Genomic DNA, 12898 nt, shown 5'->3' with positions numbered 1-12898 from the left:
TGAAACTTGATTAGGCAAAATTTATCAAGGAATATAAACCATATTAACACATTACAGACTGAATCAATATAGGGGTTAACACTAGATTTTAATTCAGGTCCTTTCCACAAGAACTACCATCATGTCGTTTATGTCGTTATTTAATCACATTCAGTATTAACAAACACATCTGCAATTTAATAAAGTATGAAAAGTCAATTACCACACAGAGAACATGGACTATACAGAGGCCTGCTTCACTTTGTTGGTAATCCTGCCTGGGTAACACCCGAAATTGTGCAACAAACTTGATCAAGCACTGCGCATGCTCACACAGAAGACGAAATGCTCTAATTAGGCACAAGTGAAAACACCTGTGTGGTCCTGCCTTATATGAAGCAGCGTGCTGTGTAAGCTGAAGTGACTGCAGAAATGGTAGGAAAATCATTATTTTAACTTCTCGTAAAGACTGTAAGAGAAGAGAAAACATAATTAGCGTACGGAATATCTAAAGCTATTATTGTAGAAAACATAATACTGCCAATACACAATAAATAATGATACAATAAAACATAAAAAGCACCTTTCATAGAGTAAATGCAGCTCGAAGTGCTTTACAACAGAAAGAAATTACATTCACCAAGTGCTTCACATAAATGGAACATAAAAGGAGCATAGAGGAATATTAAAATGTAAAGAAATTATTTACTGTTTTTTTAAAATATAAAGAACAGTAAAGAAATAGGCCTAAAAACATTGTAATGTAAGATGGAATATAAGAAATAAAAATAAGAATAAAATAGTATATAGTAACAGTAGCTAAAAAATAGATAATTAAAAAAATATATATTTAAGATGGAATATACGAATAAAATAGTAGGCTACATAGTAAAAGTACCTAAACGAAGGAAAACAAAGATAGCAAATAAAGGAAAAACAAAATAAAATCACAAGGAGAAATATGCAATAATGAGAGGTAATTACCCCACTGCAAAACTGAACACCTTTTTTTTCTTGACAATCAAAAAAAAACAAAAAAACAAACAAAAACAAAACATTTTTAAACATTTCTCGTCGACATCCTGAGACCGACTCACACCGGAACCTTTAACAGGGAACCGCCGAAACGCTCCGGACACTTTATCTCGTCGGACTCATTCAGGAAGCGAAGTGCATCTTCTCAGCTGTGACCTGCTCGTATTTACATCAGTGAAATGGACTCATAGTCTGAAGAGAAGAAGAGTCATGTTCATCTTAAAGACACTGCGCAGAAACAAGACCTTAAGATATGGAGTTCCTATGCTTGTGAGTAACTTTAATGTCACGTTGTTAAAGAGGTGATAATAAGCCTGTTAGCAAGTTAGCAGCTTCATTAGTAGCTGCTGTCAAAGTGTTTATCAGGTTAATGTTTATATATAAAGTCAGATTTAGTCGCCAAAACGTCAAAATAATGTCATTGATATTCTGTGTTTTCTAAGTTAGTTTAAAGCCATGTTTCACAGCAGTAGTAAGTGACAGGTCTCCGTGTCTTTGAACGTAACTTATGTGATAAATATAAATGGAAATATGGTTTTATACTGTATGTGTGTCCTTCAGTCGGAGCTGATCAGGACCAGCATGATCTGTTTATTGATTTTAATCTGTGGATGATATTCTCGATTAATTTATCAGTCGTTTGGTTTATAAAATATCTGAAAAAATGAATGCTGTCATTGCAGCTCTGGTTAAGTCTGTGTATATCTGAAGTCTTTACAGCAATACGTGCTTCTATAAATTGACTCGGTTGCTATTTTTTTTAGGTAGACCTAGATTCAACTAAATTATTGTCTGATACATCAGCTCTGTAATAAGTCTTATTCAAACCTATGATTGTTTTGATAAAGTTTTTGAGAGGTGTTGATTTACCTTCAGTGTCATTTTGGAGGCTGTAATGTGTGATGCTGTTGAACTGTATTGCATTTTGGGCTAAATACTCATATTGTTAGATAATTAATGACTATTGCCTGTGTAATGTGTCCTAATTTGTGAAGCCCAAAGGTTGACATCCAGAAACATCACAAACACAGCAAAATAATGAGAAAATAAAAACAGGAGGGCATAGTACAGTAGGTCAGAAGTAATAATTGAGAGGGATTACCTTTGTGTCTGTGTCTGTACATTGTGTGTTAAGTAAATCCTGCATAAGTGAACATTTAACTAATCATTTTTATTTTCTGTTGTTTCAGTTGCTTGTAGTTGGCGGCTCCTTTGGGTTACGAGAGTTCACACAAATCCGGTACGATGCCCAGAAGATCAAAAAGAAGGTGTGTAGTTGCATGTTTATGTTTAACATATTATTAAAGAGTTCTTTATAATAAATATGATCAAATGTATTTAGTTTTTAGATCCACATCATAAAAGAAACCAATGAAAAGAACCAACAGACTTGACAAAAAAAGGTCAAGGCAACAGTCTCTGTTTGGCTCTGTGCAAACACGCCTCCCAGTGGTTAGGACTGTAATTGCACCTTACAGTCAGGTTTTTTTTTTAATGTGTTCAGTGTAAAAATAGCAGATATGTAGAGATGTTTCACATCTTCAAGGAGTGTTTGAATCTCAGAGTTCAGGTTGGTTTATGTGGGAGTTTTTAATTCCTGTTTAAGGAACTCAGAATTGAATACTTTGCCTATCCATCATTTCAGAGAGACACTGTAGTCTTACTGCACTGACAGGCTTTTCTAACCCATTTAGAGTGAGTCAGTACAAGAGCAAGAAGTGAGAACAAGCTCTAATAATTCATTAAGTGACAGACCCAATTCATTAAGATGACAGAAGACCGACCCTTTATTAGAAGCCATTACCATCTGATGAGCTGGCTGCATGGGGAAGTAGCTGTTTTGTGCTATTTTACTGTGACATGCCGATGCATGTCATCTGGGTGGGAGCCAGATGGCAGGGCATCTTTCCTTATTACTGTCCATGTGAGGCGGCACTAGACTGTGCATTACGGTGGTGGAAGGGGGCATCGTGCCCCTGGCAGCACGCCTGTGCAGCCTGTGCAGCTGCCCACACACTACTCGCTCTCTTCTGACGGGGCCTGCGGCACTCTGAGCCTTTCTCCTCTCAGACCCTGTGGAGTAACGATTCAATTCGGCTCAGCGTGTGTGCACATGTAATTTAATGCATGGAATATCTAAACCGTTGTCAAAATGCACATGATTAAAGCCACTCTTCCGGTTCTTACTTGAAGCTGTTATCAACAGATTTCATTATTTTGTTCTCACAGATATTTACCCACTTAAATCAGTAAAATCACTCTCTGTGAGCCAAGTCACTATATGATCCAATTTGCATTTTCTCTTCAATGATTTAATTTAGCCTGGAGGCAGAGATGAACTTCAAGGCTTCCTCTCTTCTCTGTCCAGGTTTTGTGAGTTTTCATAACCTCTGAAACCCCCAGTTTGTATGTGGGGTTCAGGCCGGTGGCAGCAGAGGTTGTGTTTATAACACGTCCATTGTAGGTATCGTACTAATTACTTACACTATTAATTCCCTGGTTTGAAGGCTGCAGAATATTATATATATTATTTATTTGCTGTAGTGATGTAGGTCTAATTAAAAATCAATCATGGAATTATGAAACTCATCAGTCACTCGAGTAGCTGCGGTATTATTGCTATGAAATATTAGAACTCATTAAAAGTAATAATTCAGAATAGGATTCATTTCAGTCCTATTCTCAGGCAAAATCAATTTGAATTACAAAACCCAGATAGCTCCATTGGATTCAACTCTCTCCCTAAACCCTCTTGACACAGAATTTTTTCATTTTTACTAAACATGTGATGTTTTGCCAAATCAAGCAGAATAATTTACAGGGTTAACGGGGCAAATTGGATATTCCCTCTAGGTTTGGAGAGGAAAGACTTTTGACACCGTCGAGGAAAATAGTCTCTATTCCACACAAAGTTATGACTCAAAAACTGCTTCACCCCATCTGCAAATGTCAACATTTATACATGAACGAAATAAAACACGAGGAAGAAAAGGAGGAGGGGGAGACGCCGCCTGGAGATGTTTCTTGCTGCTTCAGTCAGAAGTAAAGACCATATGAGCCTCTAATCTCTCGCCCAGTTTCATTATTTGTAATTTCTCCTCTGACACTAAAGATGTTGTTTTTAGTTTTGCTGCTTCAATGGAAAAAGGTAACGCCTCCACACGTAACTGAAGCCAGAAAATACAGTCTGGAAAACGTTGTGATCCCACTCAAATCTTCATGAGGTCAAAATATTTGTAAAAAATGGAGAAAGACACCCATGTTTATACAGTATGATGATGATTTTAATATACATGATGATGAATAGATAGGGTGTATGTTTTAATAATTCAAATGTATTGTCTTTTTAAGTATGGACTTTGAATTCCTGCTCTTTCCTATATACGTCATTAATATTATATTAATACATATTATATATTTGTCACCCTTGGCTGGTTGGATGGTTAACCACACCCGTCGTCACAGAGCTCCTCAGCCGATTGTCCATGATGTACTGTACTCTAGAGAAAAATGTTTTAGCTTGTATTGTTGATTCAGACCTCCAAATTTGAGTTTGAAGAGTAAAAATCTATTTTTGATTTGATTTTGCTGCCTGTCAAATCCATCACTCAAACAAGAAGCCCCTCCACATCTCTTGCTTTTTGTCTTTTCCTTTTATCTCATCCTGTCTTTGTTTTGTTTTCATTTTCTTTGTATTATTGTGAACGTGTCAGTCTTTCTCAGCCCTTAAACACACGTTACATTTCTTCTCTCTCAGCTGGATCCTTCACTGGAGGCCAGAGTGAACGTCGAGAAGCAGTCGGTCATATTGGAGGAGGAGTATGATGTAAGGACACACTGGTTGTGGGGACCATGAGGGAGGGTGGGACTGGGACTAGATGAAGGAAACTGTGGTGGTGGTGTTTTCTGTTATCAAGAACATGTCACTGCTTTGATAAGCTGTCATCAAATTGCAGGATGTTTCAAAAGGGAGTCTGGAGTTTAATTGTATATTTATCTTTACAGATTTCACATCATTTTAAAGCATCTTTGGGAGTGAAACAGATGGTGTGAATGTTTGCTCTTAGGTGTTGAATATCTGGGTCAAATAGTATTCATGAATAATTCAAGGACAGTTAGTTTAGTGCTGTTGTGAAGTTGCCTACCTCTTTTAATACCAGCAATTAATACATTTGACACATTTTCTGTCAAAGTCTCATTTTAGGGGTTTAAAATGAATGCAATGCTATATAATTATGTGCGCCAGATTTTCCTCCAATGTTGACTAAGTGCAGTCAGTCCGTCTTTTACAGCTGCTAAACTATAAACGATTAGTGTCACATGTTGATTTAGATGCTGTTGATGAGATTTTTTACCATCCTATGAAAAATAAAATGATATTTACTTTGATCAGATATGAAGATGTCGGACTGAATACGCACAAGTGATTTATTAGTGATTGTTTAGTCTTAGAAATGTTTGGTACTCATAACAAATTCGCATCAACCGAACTCTTGAACTCTAATTCTTGTCAGTTCTCACCTGCTTGACATAACAGATGGTCATAATTTGCTACATCTGGTCATTTTAAAGTACATTAGCTGAACTGTCAGAAGAATCCTGAATGGACTTTCCTCTTTTACATTCATGGTAATGCTATATAATTAGCAAGGTGGTACAGTTTTCTGATACTATTAAACTTATGTCTGGATTAAGGCTGTAAGTAACTATGATTTTTATTGTAATCCGTTCTCAATCGTATTGTCTATAAAATCAGTCAGAAAATAGTGGAAAATGTTTTATAATTTCTTAGACGTCTTTGAATGTCATGTTTTGTCTGAACAATCAAAAACCTTCACATCTTTACCTGTGAGAAGCTGCAGTCATTGATTGTTTGGCAGTTTTTCTTCAACAATGACAAACAATTAGTTGATTTTCAAAATACTTTATTTTCTGTTTGACTAATCACTGCAACTCTAGTCTGGATAGTATTAAATATTGAATTATTGGCATCCTAACACTAACCCTCGTCTCCTATTCTGTTTCTTTTTGCAGAAGCTGAGGGAGAAAAACTTGGACGAGTGGCAGAACATCCGTGGTCCTCGTCCTTGGGAGGACTCCAAGGAATACCAGGAGCAGCAGCGCAGCAGGCAGAAAAATCAGACGGAGGCGTGAGGGACACCAGACCGAGCGTGCTGCACACACTGTAGCAGAACAGACCAGACAAGAGTAGACGGACTCTGTGGCGAAGGCACCGCAGAGACCCAATTATCCCAGATGCTGCAACTCCATGGCATGAACGCCTTTTGTTTGGTCTCTGCTTGTGTTGGTGTCTTCTGATTGTGACACATTCAGGACTATGAGTGGGTTAAATTATGCCACACAAACTCAAAACCTTGAAATCTTTTTAAGGTTGATCTTAAATTTAAAGATGAATAAATGGGTTCCAAAAGGTTTTATACACAAGAGTATAAACCAGTAGGTGGTAAAATAACCAGTAGGTGGCACATCTGTGTATCTGTGCACCATTCCTTCCACACAGAGAGAGGGGGAAGGACATATTGTGTGATTTCAGTGTCTCAATAAATTATGAGCTGTTGATCCAAATTGTTACTTTTTTGTTTTTTTGACTATAGCCTTGCAGATGACGTGTTTACAACAACATTGCACTCATTTACCAGTTGAAAATATAACTGAATAAGTAACACAACAGTCCAACATTTCCTCAGGCTTTATACGTCTCGACAGTAATCTGTTTAACTGACGGTTATTACTTTGCAATGCGGTGGATTTATTACATTTACAGTGGAAATGATATTACCTTTGTGGTCCTTTTACCAAAAATAACATGATTTTTGCACATATAAGTAATATTTGGGTGAGTGACAGATGATCAACGTTGTCTCACCTCATTCAGTTTGTGAAATAGGATATAATGAATATTCGTCAGGTGTAGAGGCCTGTTTGAAAAACTCTGGAGAAACATTTTCAGTAATAAATATGTGTTTTATGTTTGTAATTTTTGAGTTATCAAGCTCAGATATTTATGGGACACAACGGCTCGTGTGTGAGGATTATGTTTTCATTTGCAGGTTGTGTATCTGGATCTTTCTTTGAGTGTTGCTTTGTCGTTGGTTGTTTGAGTCACAGGCAGCGCTGCCATGAAGTAGCAATCGACTCTAATCCACCAAACACATCTGAATGACAAAATGTGGCAATCAAGTAATTTGTCACTGAATTATCAGATTGAAGGCTTTCTTGTCAGGCTGTGTTGATTAAAAAATGTCGGGTCTTTGCTCGTGTTTCTGAAGAAGCCTCTCTAAATATAGAGAAGCCACATGTTGGTGCGTCTGTAATCTTTTTAGAGGTGAATCACACATTTATTCTGGATGCTCCACAGGCTGCCCCGGGCATGTTTTTGATTAAATATATACTGTCTGAAAATCAAAATTGCAGCTAGGACACTGTGTTTCTAACTGTGGGAATGAAGATATATTGACTTTGATGATAGCTGATACACCAAATATCAGTAGAAGGCTGGATGTGTCTTTTGCACTGCAGGGACAGCAGATGACAGGATGTTCTCATGGTTCGAGAAACCGTCCTTCACCCAGTGGATGCCAGTTTGAACTCTTGTGTTTATAACCGTCCACGCTGCTGAATTGTCCTTCAGCACAACACTGAAACAGAATACCTGCCAGCACCACAGATGCTGACCGCTGACCTCTGACCCCTCCTGTGTAGGAGGATGGGGCAGGTCGAAACAGCATTTTGTTTAAGGAATCAATAACATCTCTCTCTCTGTTATTTAGTGAGCTCTAATGAAGAATAAGTATTGTAGATTTAATACTAAGAGCATGTATAAATAACATTCATTCACTTACTCCTGGTTTTCTGTTCACAAGTGCAGCAAAACTTGCTTAAAATTGACATTTAGCCATCGATAGTATATACAAGCATTCATTTACATTACATTCCTTTAAATGCCTCATCTTCACACCTAATAATTTCATACCACTTATCATTTTTAAGTTTATGCCACAATACAACCAAATCAATAAGCATTTGACTGTCAGATTGAAGTGTGTTTGTTCATTTAATTCCTCGAAAGAAAGAAAAATCCCTGACTGTGTTGTACATGCTGACAATCAGACAAAGAAAAAGAGAAGAAAAAGGGAATAAAAAAGGTTTTCAGTGTGACAAATAACTGTCCCTGTATGCCAAGATACGCTTCAGTGTCCATACAGTGGCTGCCTGATGAAAATGTCCACACAGGCTGAAACTGTCTGCACACTGTCAAAGCCCAGCGATGTCCAACTAGATGTGATTTTAACAGAAATAGCTCAAATGAATAGAGCCACACTCCGATGGGCACATAAATCAACACACTGTACTACTGCTAGTTGCTTCCGAGTCAATTTGCCATCTGATATAATGAGGAGAGAGAGACCTCAGATGCTGTGAGTCAGACGAGGAGTACGTAATCTCTTCTAAATAAAGACAGGAAACGCTATCATTGAACCAGTTCTTAAAATGAGGAGTGCTGGTTGATTTCCATTCTATTAAAATAATCATTTTAAGTGATGACTTTACAAAACAATGAAAACCTGCTGGATCACAGACTGTAGGTTTTACAGTAGGAAGCTTTCAGAACAACCTAATTATTTGTTTCCTGATTATTATACTAACTAAATTAAATATTTCTTTTTAGACTACAAACATTTTTGGATGAGACTCAAATGGGTCAGGTTGCTGCACCTGATGTTGCATATTTTATTATGCTATTAAAGGCTCTGTTCATTTTACAAATACAAAAAAAAAGTCTTCACATACCTGCAGTTTAATTGAATCTAAATTTGAGACATCGGTCTTTGATTTCTGCCTCAACCCCCTCCCCCGATAATCAACTTAAATGTAATTTTGTGTATGGTGCTCATAGCATAGAGAAATTACATTTAAAAATTAAACAGCAGCATTATTACAGAGTCCCTGTTACTCTGAATAATGCACAGAGCACATTCATCTGCCAGGCTTTAACACAGGGAAACTATTCTTCACACTTAATAGCATGTAAAATGAATTTAAGGTGGTTGCACTTTCATCTTCATATTCAATTTATTTAGTCTTGTTTCATTGTTCTTTGTTTCCTACTTTAAGTCCCCTTGAAGTGTACATTATAGGGTTGTTTTTGTTGGTTTTGTTGTAGCTGGTGTTTGTGTAGGTGTGGTGAAACATCCCTGGTTTCGCTAATTGTGCAAAGCCATACAGCCTCACATCTTCTCCTTAGAGCTCACTTCAAGAGAACCAAGAGAAGGAGACTCGGGGGCTGTGAAGCCAAAGAGATGTTACAGCACACTACAGTTCTATTATTGAGGTGGGTGTAGTGGGTCAGAGGTCAAAACAGGTCAATCCGGAGAGCCCTTACCGTTATACTATAGGTGAACTGTCAGGATGCATGATGAGTCAGAAGCTCTAATTTGAACTACGCCCGCCCCTTCACGTGCTGTTTAATTTTTCATTTGAAAATGCATGAAAACACTTTTAAATATTCATTGGACAAGGCTAAGAAAAGAGGAAATCGAATTCAATATTTACCACAGCGTTCTATGTGCCGGAGAATTAATGAAGTCTGAGACACAGGAATCATGTTGTGGGCTTGAAATTCGGGGACCCTGAAACACAAACATCCCCAGCATCCTCCACGCTATCATGTTGGTTTCCCCTGAATCAGACCGGCTGCTGCCTGATCCTCGCAGCTCTCATGTGGAAGAACCAGTGAGCGCTCTTATTGGCCCCTGATGAATGGAAAAAATCCCTCCTTTTCAAAACACACTCCAGATGATGATTAATTGCCACTGGTATTATCTCACAAGAAGACATTTTTCCGCAAAGATTAGAGACACGATCATTCAGTTCAAAGGAAGAAATAAAAAATGTTATGTAACATTGTGAATTGGATCCTCTTGTGAATCCTGAAACCAGGCTGAAAGCACAACTCTTTGCTTTGGTATTTAAAGTTCCCATGAAATGAAATCACAAAGTGCTTTTTATAACTATAATCCTAAACAGTGGAACAGCATTCATCTATCTATCAAAAAGGGGAGCATCTTTACAAAACTGTTAACATATCTATTTCACTTAGCTTTTAATAATTACAGTTTTTAGCTTTTATAATTTGTTTATCTTGGTTTTTAACTCGATTTTCAAGTGATTGTTTTTTATATTGAATACTGTAACATACTGCATCTTATTCCAACACTTTAGACTTGATGTGTTGTATTTTTTGCATTTTTAACATGACCCTATTTCTGTTTTTCTGTTGTTTTGAATGTAAAAACACTTGAAGCTGTGTTTTCTGTCTGAAACCTGAATTATTTGATTTTGAACCAGGATGTTGGGGTAGAGCATATAAACAGAAGGATCAACTTTGAGTGCAAACTGAGAGGCATTCATGTGGTAGTGAAGGACTAAAAAGATTGCTCAAAAGATTTGTGATGGCTTTATCAGTGAACTTTTAGGTTACACCCATTTCTTTGAAGCTTTAAGGTTACAGACTGTGTTCCCCATCACTTACATTCAAAGTGCATTATGAAGGGATTCATATAATGTTCATTTGGGCAGCTGACCGTTGTTATAAGACAGGATTGAAAAATTATGGATCCGTCCTTTAAGACACATCGAGTGTAGAGATACAGAAATTCAGTTAAATAAAAATATTGTCTTATTAAAGGATCATTTCACCTAAATTACAACATAATCTCACTTACACCTGGCTGTATTTAACCCTTCAAATATCAGTTTTACTTAGTTTTATCAGTGCTGGTGATAAAAACACATTTAAAAACACTTACTTTGGATGAACTTGACCTCATTGTCTTTAAATGACTCTTTACTAATGAAAAGGTCTGTAAAAAAAAAAAACAAAACCAAAAAATCAACCACTATTGGCAGCATGTCCTCTGGTTTATTAAGAGTAATGTGGACACCTCCTCTGGTCACACACTGGTTCACGTTGTACATTCATGGTCACACTTGGCTATGTCCATCCATCTTTATATTGAGTGCATGCATTATCATAGCAAAACAAAACACCCTTTTTATTTTAAACTTCTCAGTATATCATGTTTCTACACAACGTATCCTCACCACTAGCAGGGCACACTGGTTATTTCTCACTTAAATCCGCTTGATAAATGAACCTGACTATGTTTGCTTTAATGCACCCAAGCGCTTTTACTTTTTTTATTTATTTTTTAAATCAAAGACAAATATTTTCTGACAGAGTTCATAATCTTTTGTGCTGTTGATTCAACTGGGAGATTTCATACCTGTCAAATAAAATACCCCTGACTTTAACATAGCCAAGTTCTATTATATGGAAGTCAATGATTTTTTACCCCAGTTAACCCAGTTTTCCCAAGAAGTTTAAGATTTCAATGTTTCAAGTCGTCTTCAATGCAGAATGGCTAAATAGTGATTGACAAATATCGACCACAGCGCCCCCTAGTGTAAGTCACTATTTCAGTGTTTTCAGTTCATGAAAGTAGTACTAAAAGATCCTCTAAGGAGTTGGAAGTTCAGTTTTTCCGGTATGTACATTTTGTTTTAATGGTTTCAAGCTTGTTTTTCGCTGTAGTTAAAATTAGCAGTAGCATTATAACAGTTAAGCATAGACTGTAAATGCATCCTGCTAAACAAGCAAGCAGTTAGCACAGGGTCCTGTCAGCCCCATCCTCTAGTACAAATCACTTCTGGCTCTAAACTAAACATCCACAATGGCGAAAATCAAAATACCAAACTCAAAGCTTCAAAACGGAAGTATTCAAATCAATGGGTGACATTACTATGAAGGCATATTAGGGTCATATATGTTTAAAAATAAATAAAAAACACTGACGTGGGGGAGGGAGGGTAATATATAGAGGGGGAAAACATTTATGAAAAAAAGGGATATTTTCTGACATTATAAAGTCACAAATTTAAAAAAGTCGATAAAAGGTGTTTTTTATTCTGCCAAGCAATCACACAGATTGGAAGTGAGTGCATGTGGATGAGCAGAGATTGACGTGTGATCAGATAAGTGAAGAGTAATAAATGTGTGGCCGGCCTGACTGTTCAAGCAGCGGAGCCTCTGTGTTTTTATTTTATAACCTATTTAAATATGGGTGTCTATAATGCTCAGTTACAGAAGAGTCTCCTTATTGCTAAACCCAACTGAAAAGTACAATTTGATCAGTTCTTCTAAAAAAAACAAAAACAGTTATTGGAAATAAGTGACTTTATTCTCAGAAATTCAAGTGTGTTTCTTGAAATGTTATCCCCCCTCCTCCATGTCAGTATATTTTATTATAATTTTATTGTTTGGTTACATATGGCCCTAATACACCGTGGTACATTACAGTGACTACATCCAGTCTTTTTTCCTTCTTTTTATAGTCGATGCTTTTACCTCTGAAAACCTGCATGCCCAAAATAACTCCTTTCACTTTGCAGCAGTGTTGAAATCGCAGAGACAATCGAGACATATTTTAAAACCTCAGCAAACAGCCTTTCCAGTAAATAGAAGAGACTGAATGTGTTGCTTTAGTAATTTGAGTGAAATGATCCTTTACGAAAATACACAGAGGAGAACCACTGACATCCCATCATCCACACATGCATGCATGGGCCTGATAGACAGGTGTGTTCACATAATCATGTTGAGAGGAAGAGCTGGTTATATTTCTCATATAACGCTACATAACCTTGACTACCCTGCACTAATAAATCCTCTCCTCAAATAAAACCTTGACAGTCCATAAATATACAGAGAGTGCAATGCAGATATAACATGGAGTCCAACGCTATTTCAGCTCAAATAATATCCATGTGCACAAACATAGTATATAGCTCGTCTATGGAGAGT

General features: G+C 37.0%; 1 protein-coding gene across 1 annotated transcript; it reads left to right on the top strand.

The window, feature by feature from the left end:
- Window positions 1-1151: 1151 nt before the first annotated feature.
- On the top strand, window positions 1152-6592 carry LOC128375066 (cytochrome c oxidase assembly protein COX16 homolog, mitochondrial). Its single transcript, XM_053335316.1, has 4 exons — window positions 1152-1284; window positions 2205-2282; window positions 4772-4840; window positions 6049-6592. Exons 1-4 carry the CDS (start codon window positions 1225-1227, stop codon window positions 6166-6168), a joined length of 327 nt encoding a protein of 108 aa, XP_053191291.1. The 5' UTR covers window positions 1152-1224; the 3' UTR covers window positions 6169-6592.
- The last annotated feature ends 6306 nt before the right edge of the window (window positions 6593-12898 follow it).

This window comes from Scomber japonicus, chromosome 16 (genome assembly GCF_027409825.1).
Source record: "Scomber japonicus isolate fScoJap1 chromosome 16, fScoJap1.pri, whole genome shotgun sequence".
NCBI classification, from domain to species: domain Eukaryota; kingdom Metazoa; phylum Chordata; class Actinopteri; order Scombriformes; family Scombridae; genus Scomber; species Scomber japonicus.
This window is presented reverse-complemented; position numbering and strand designations above follow the sequence as displayed.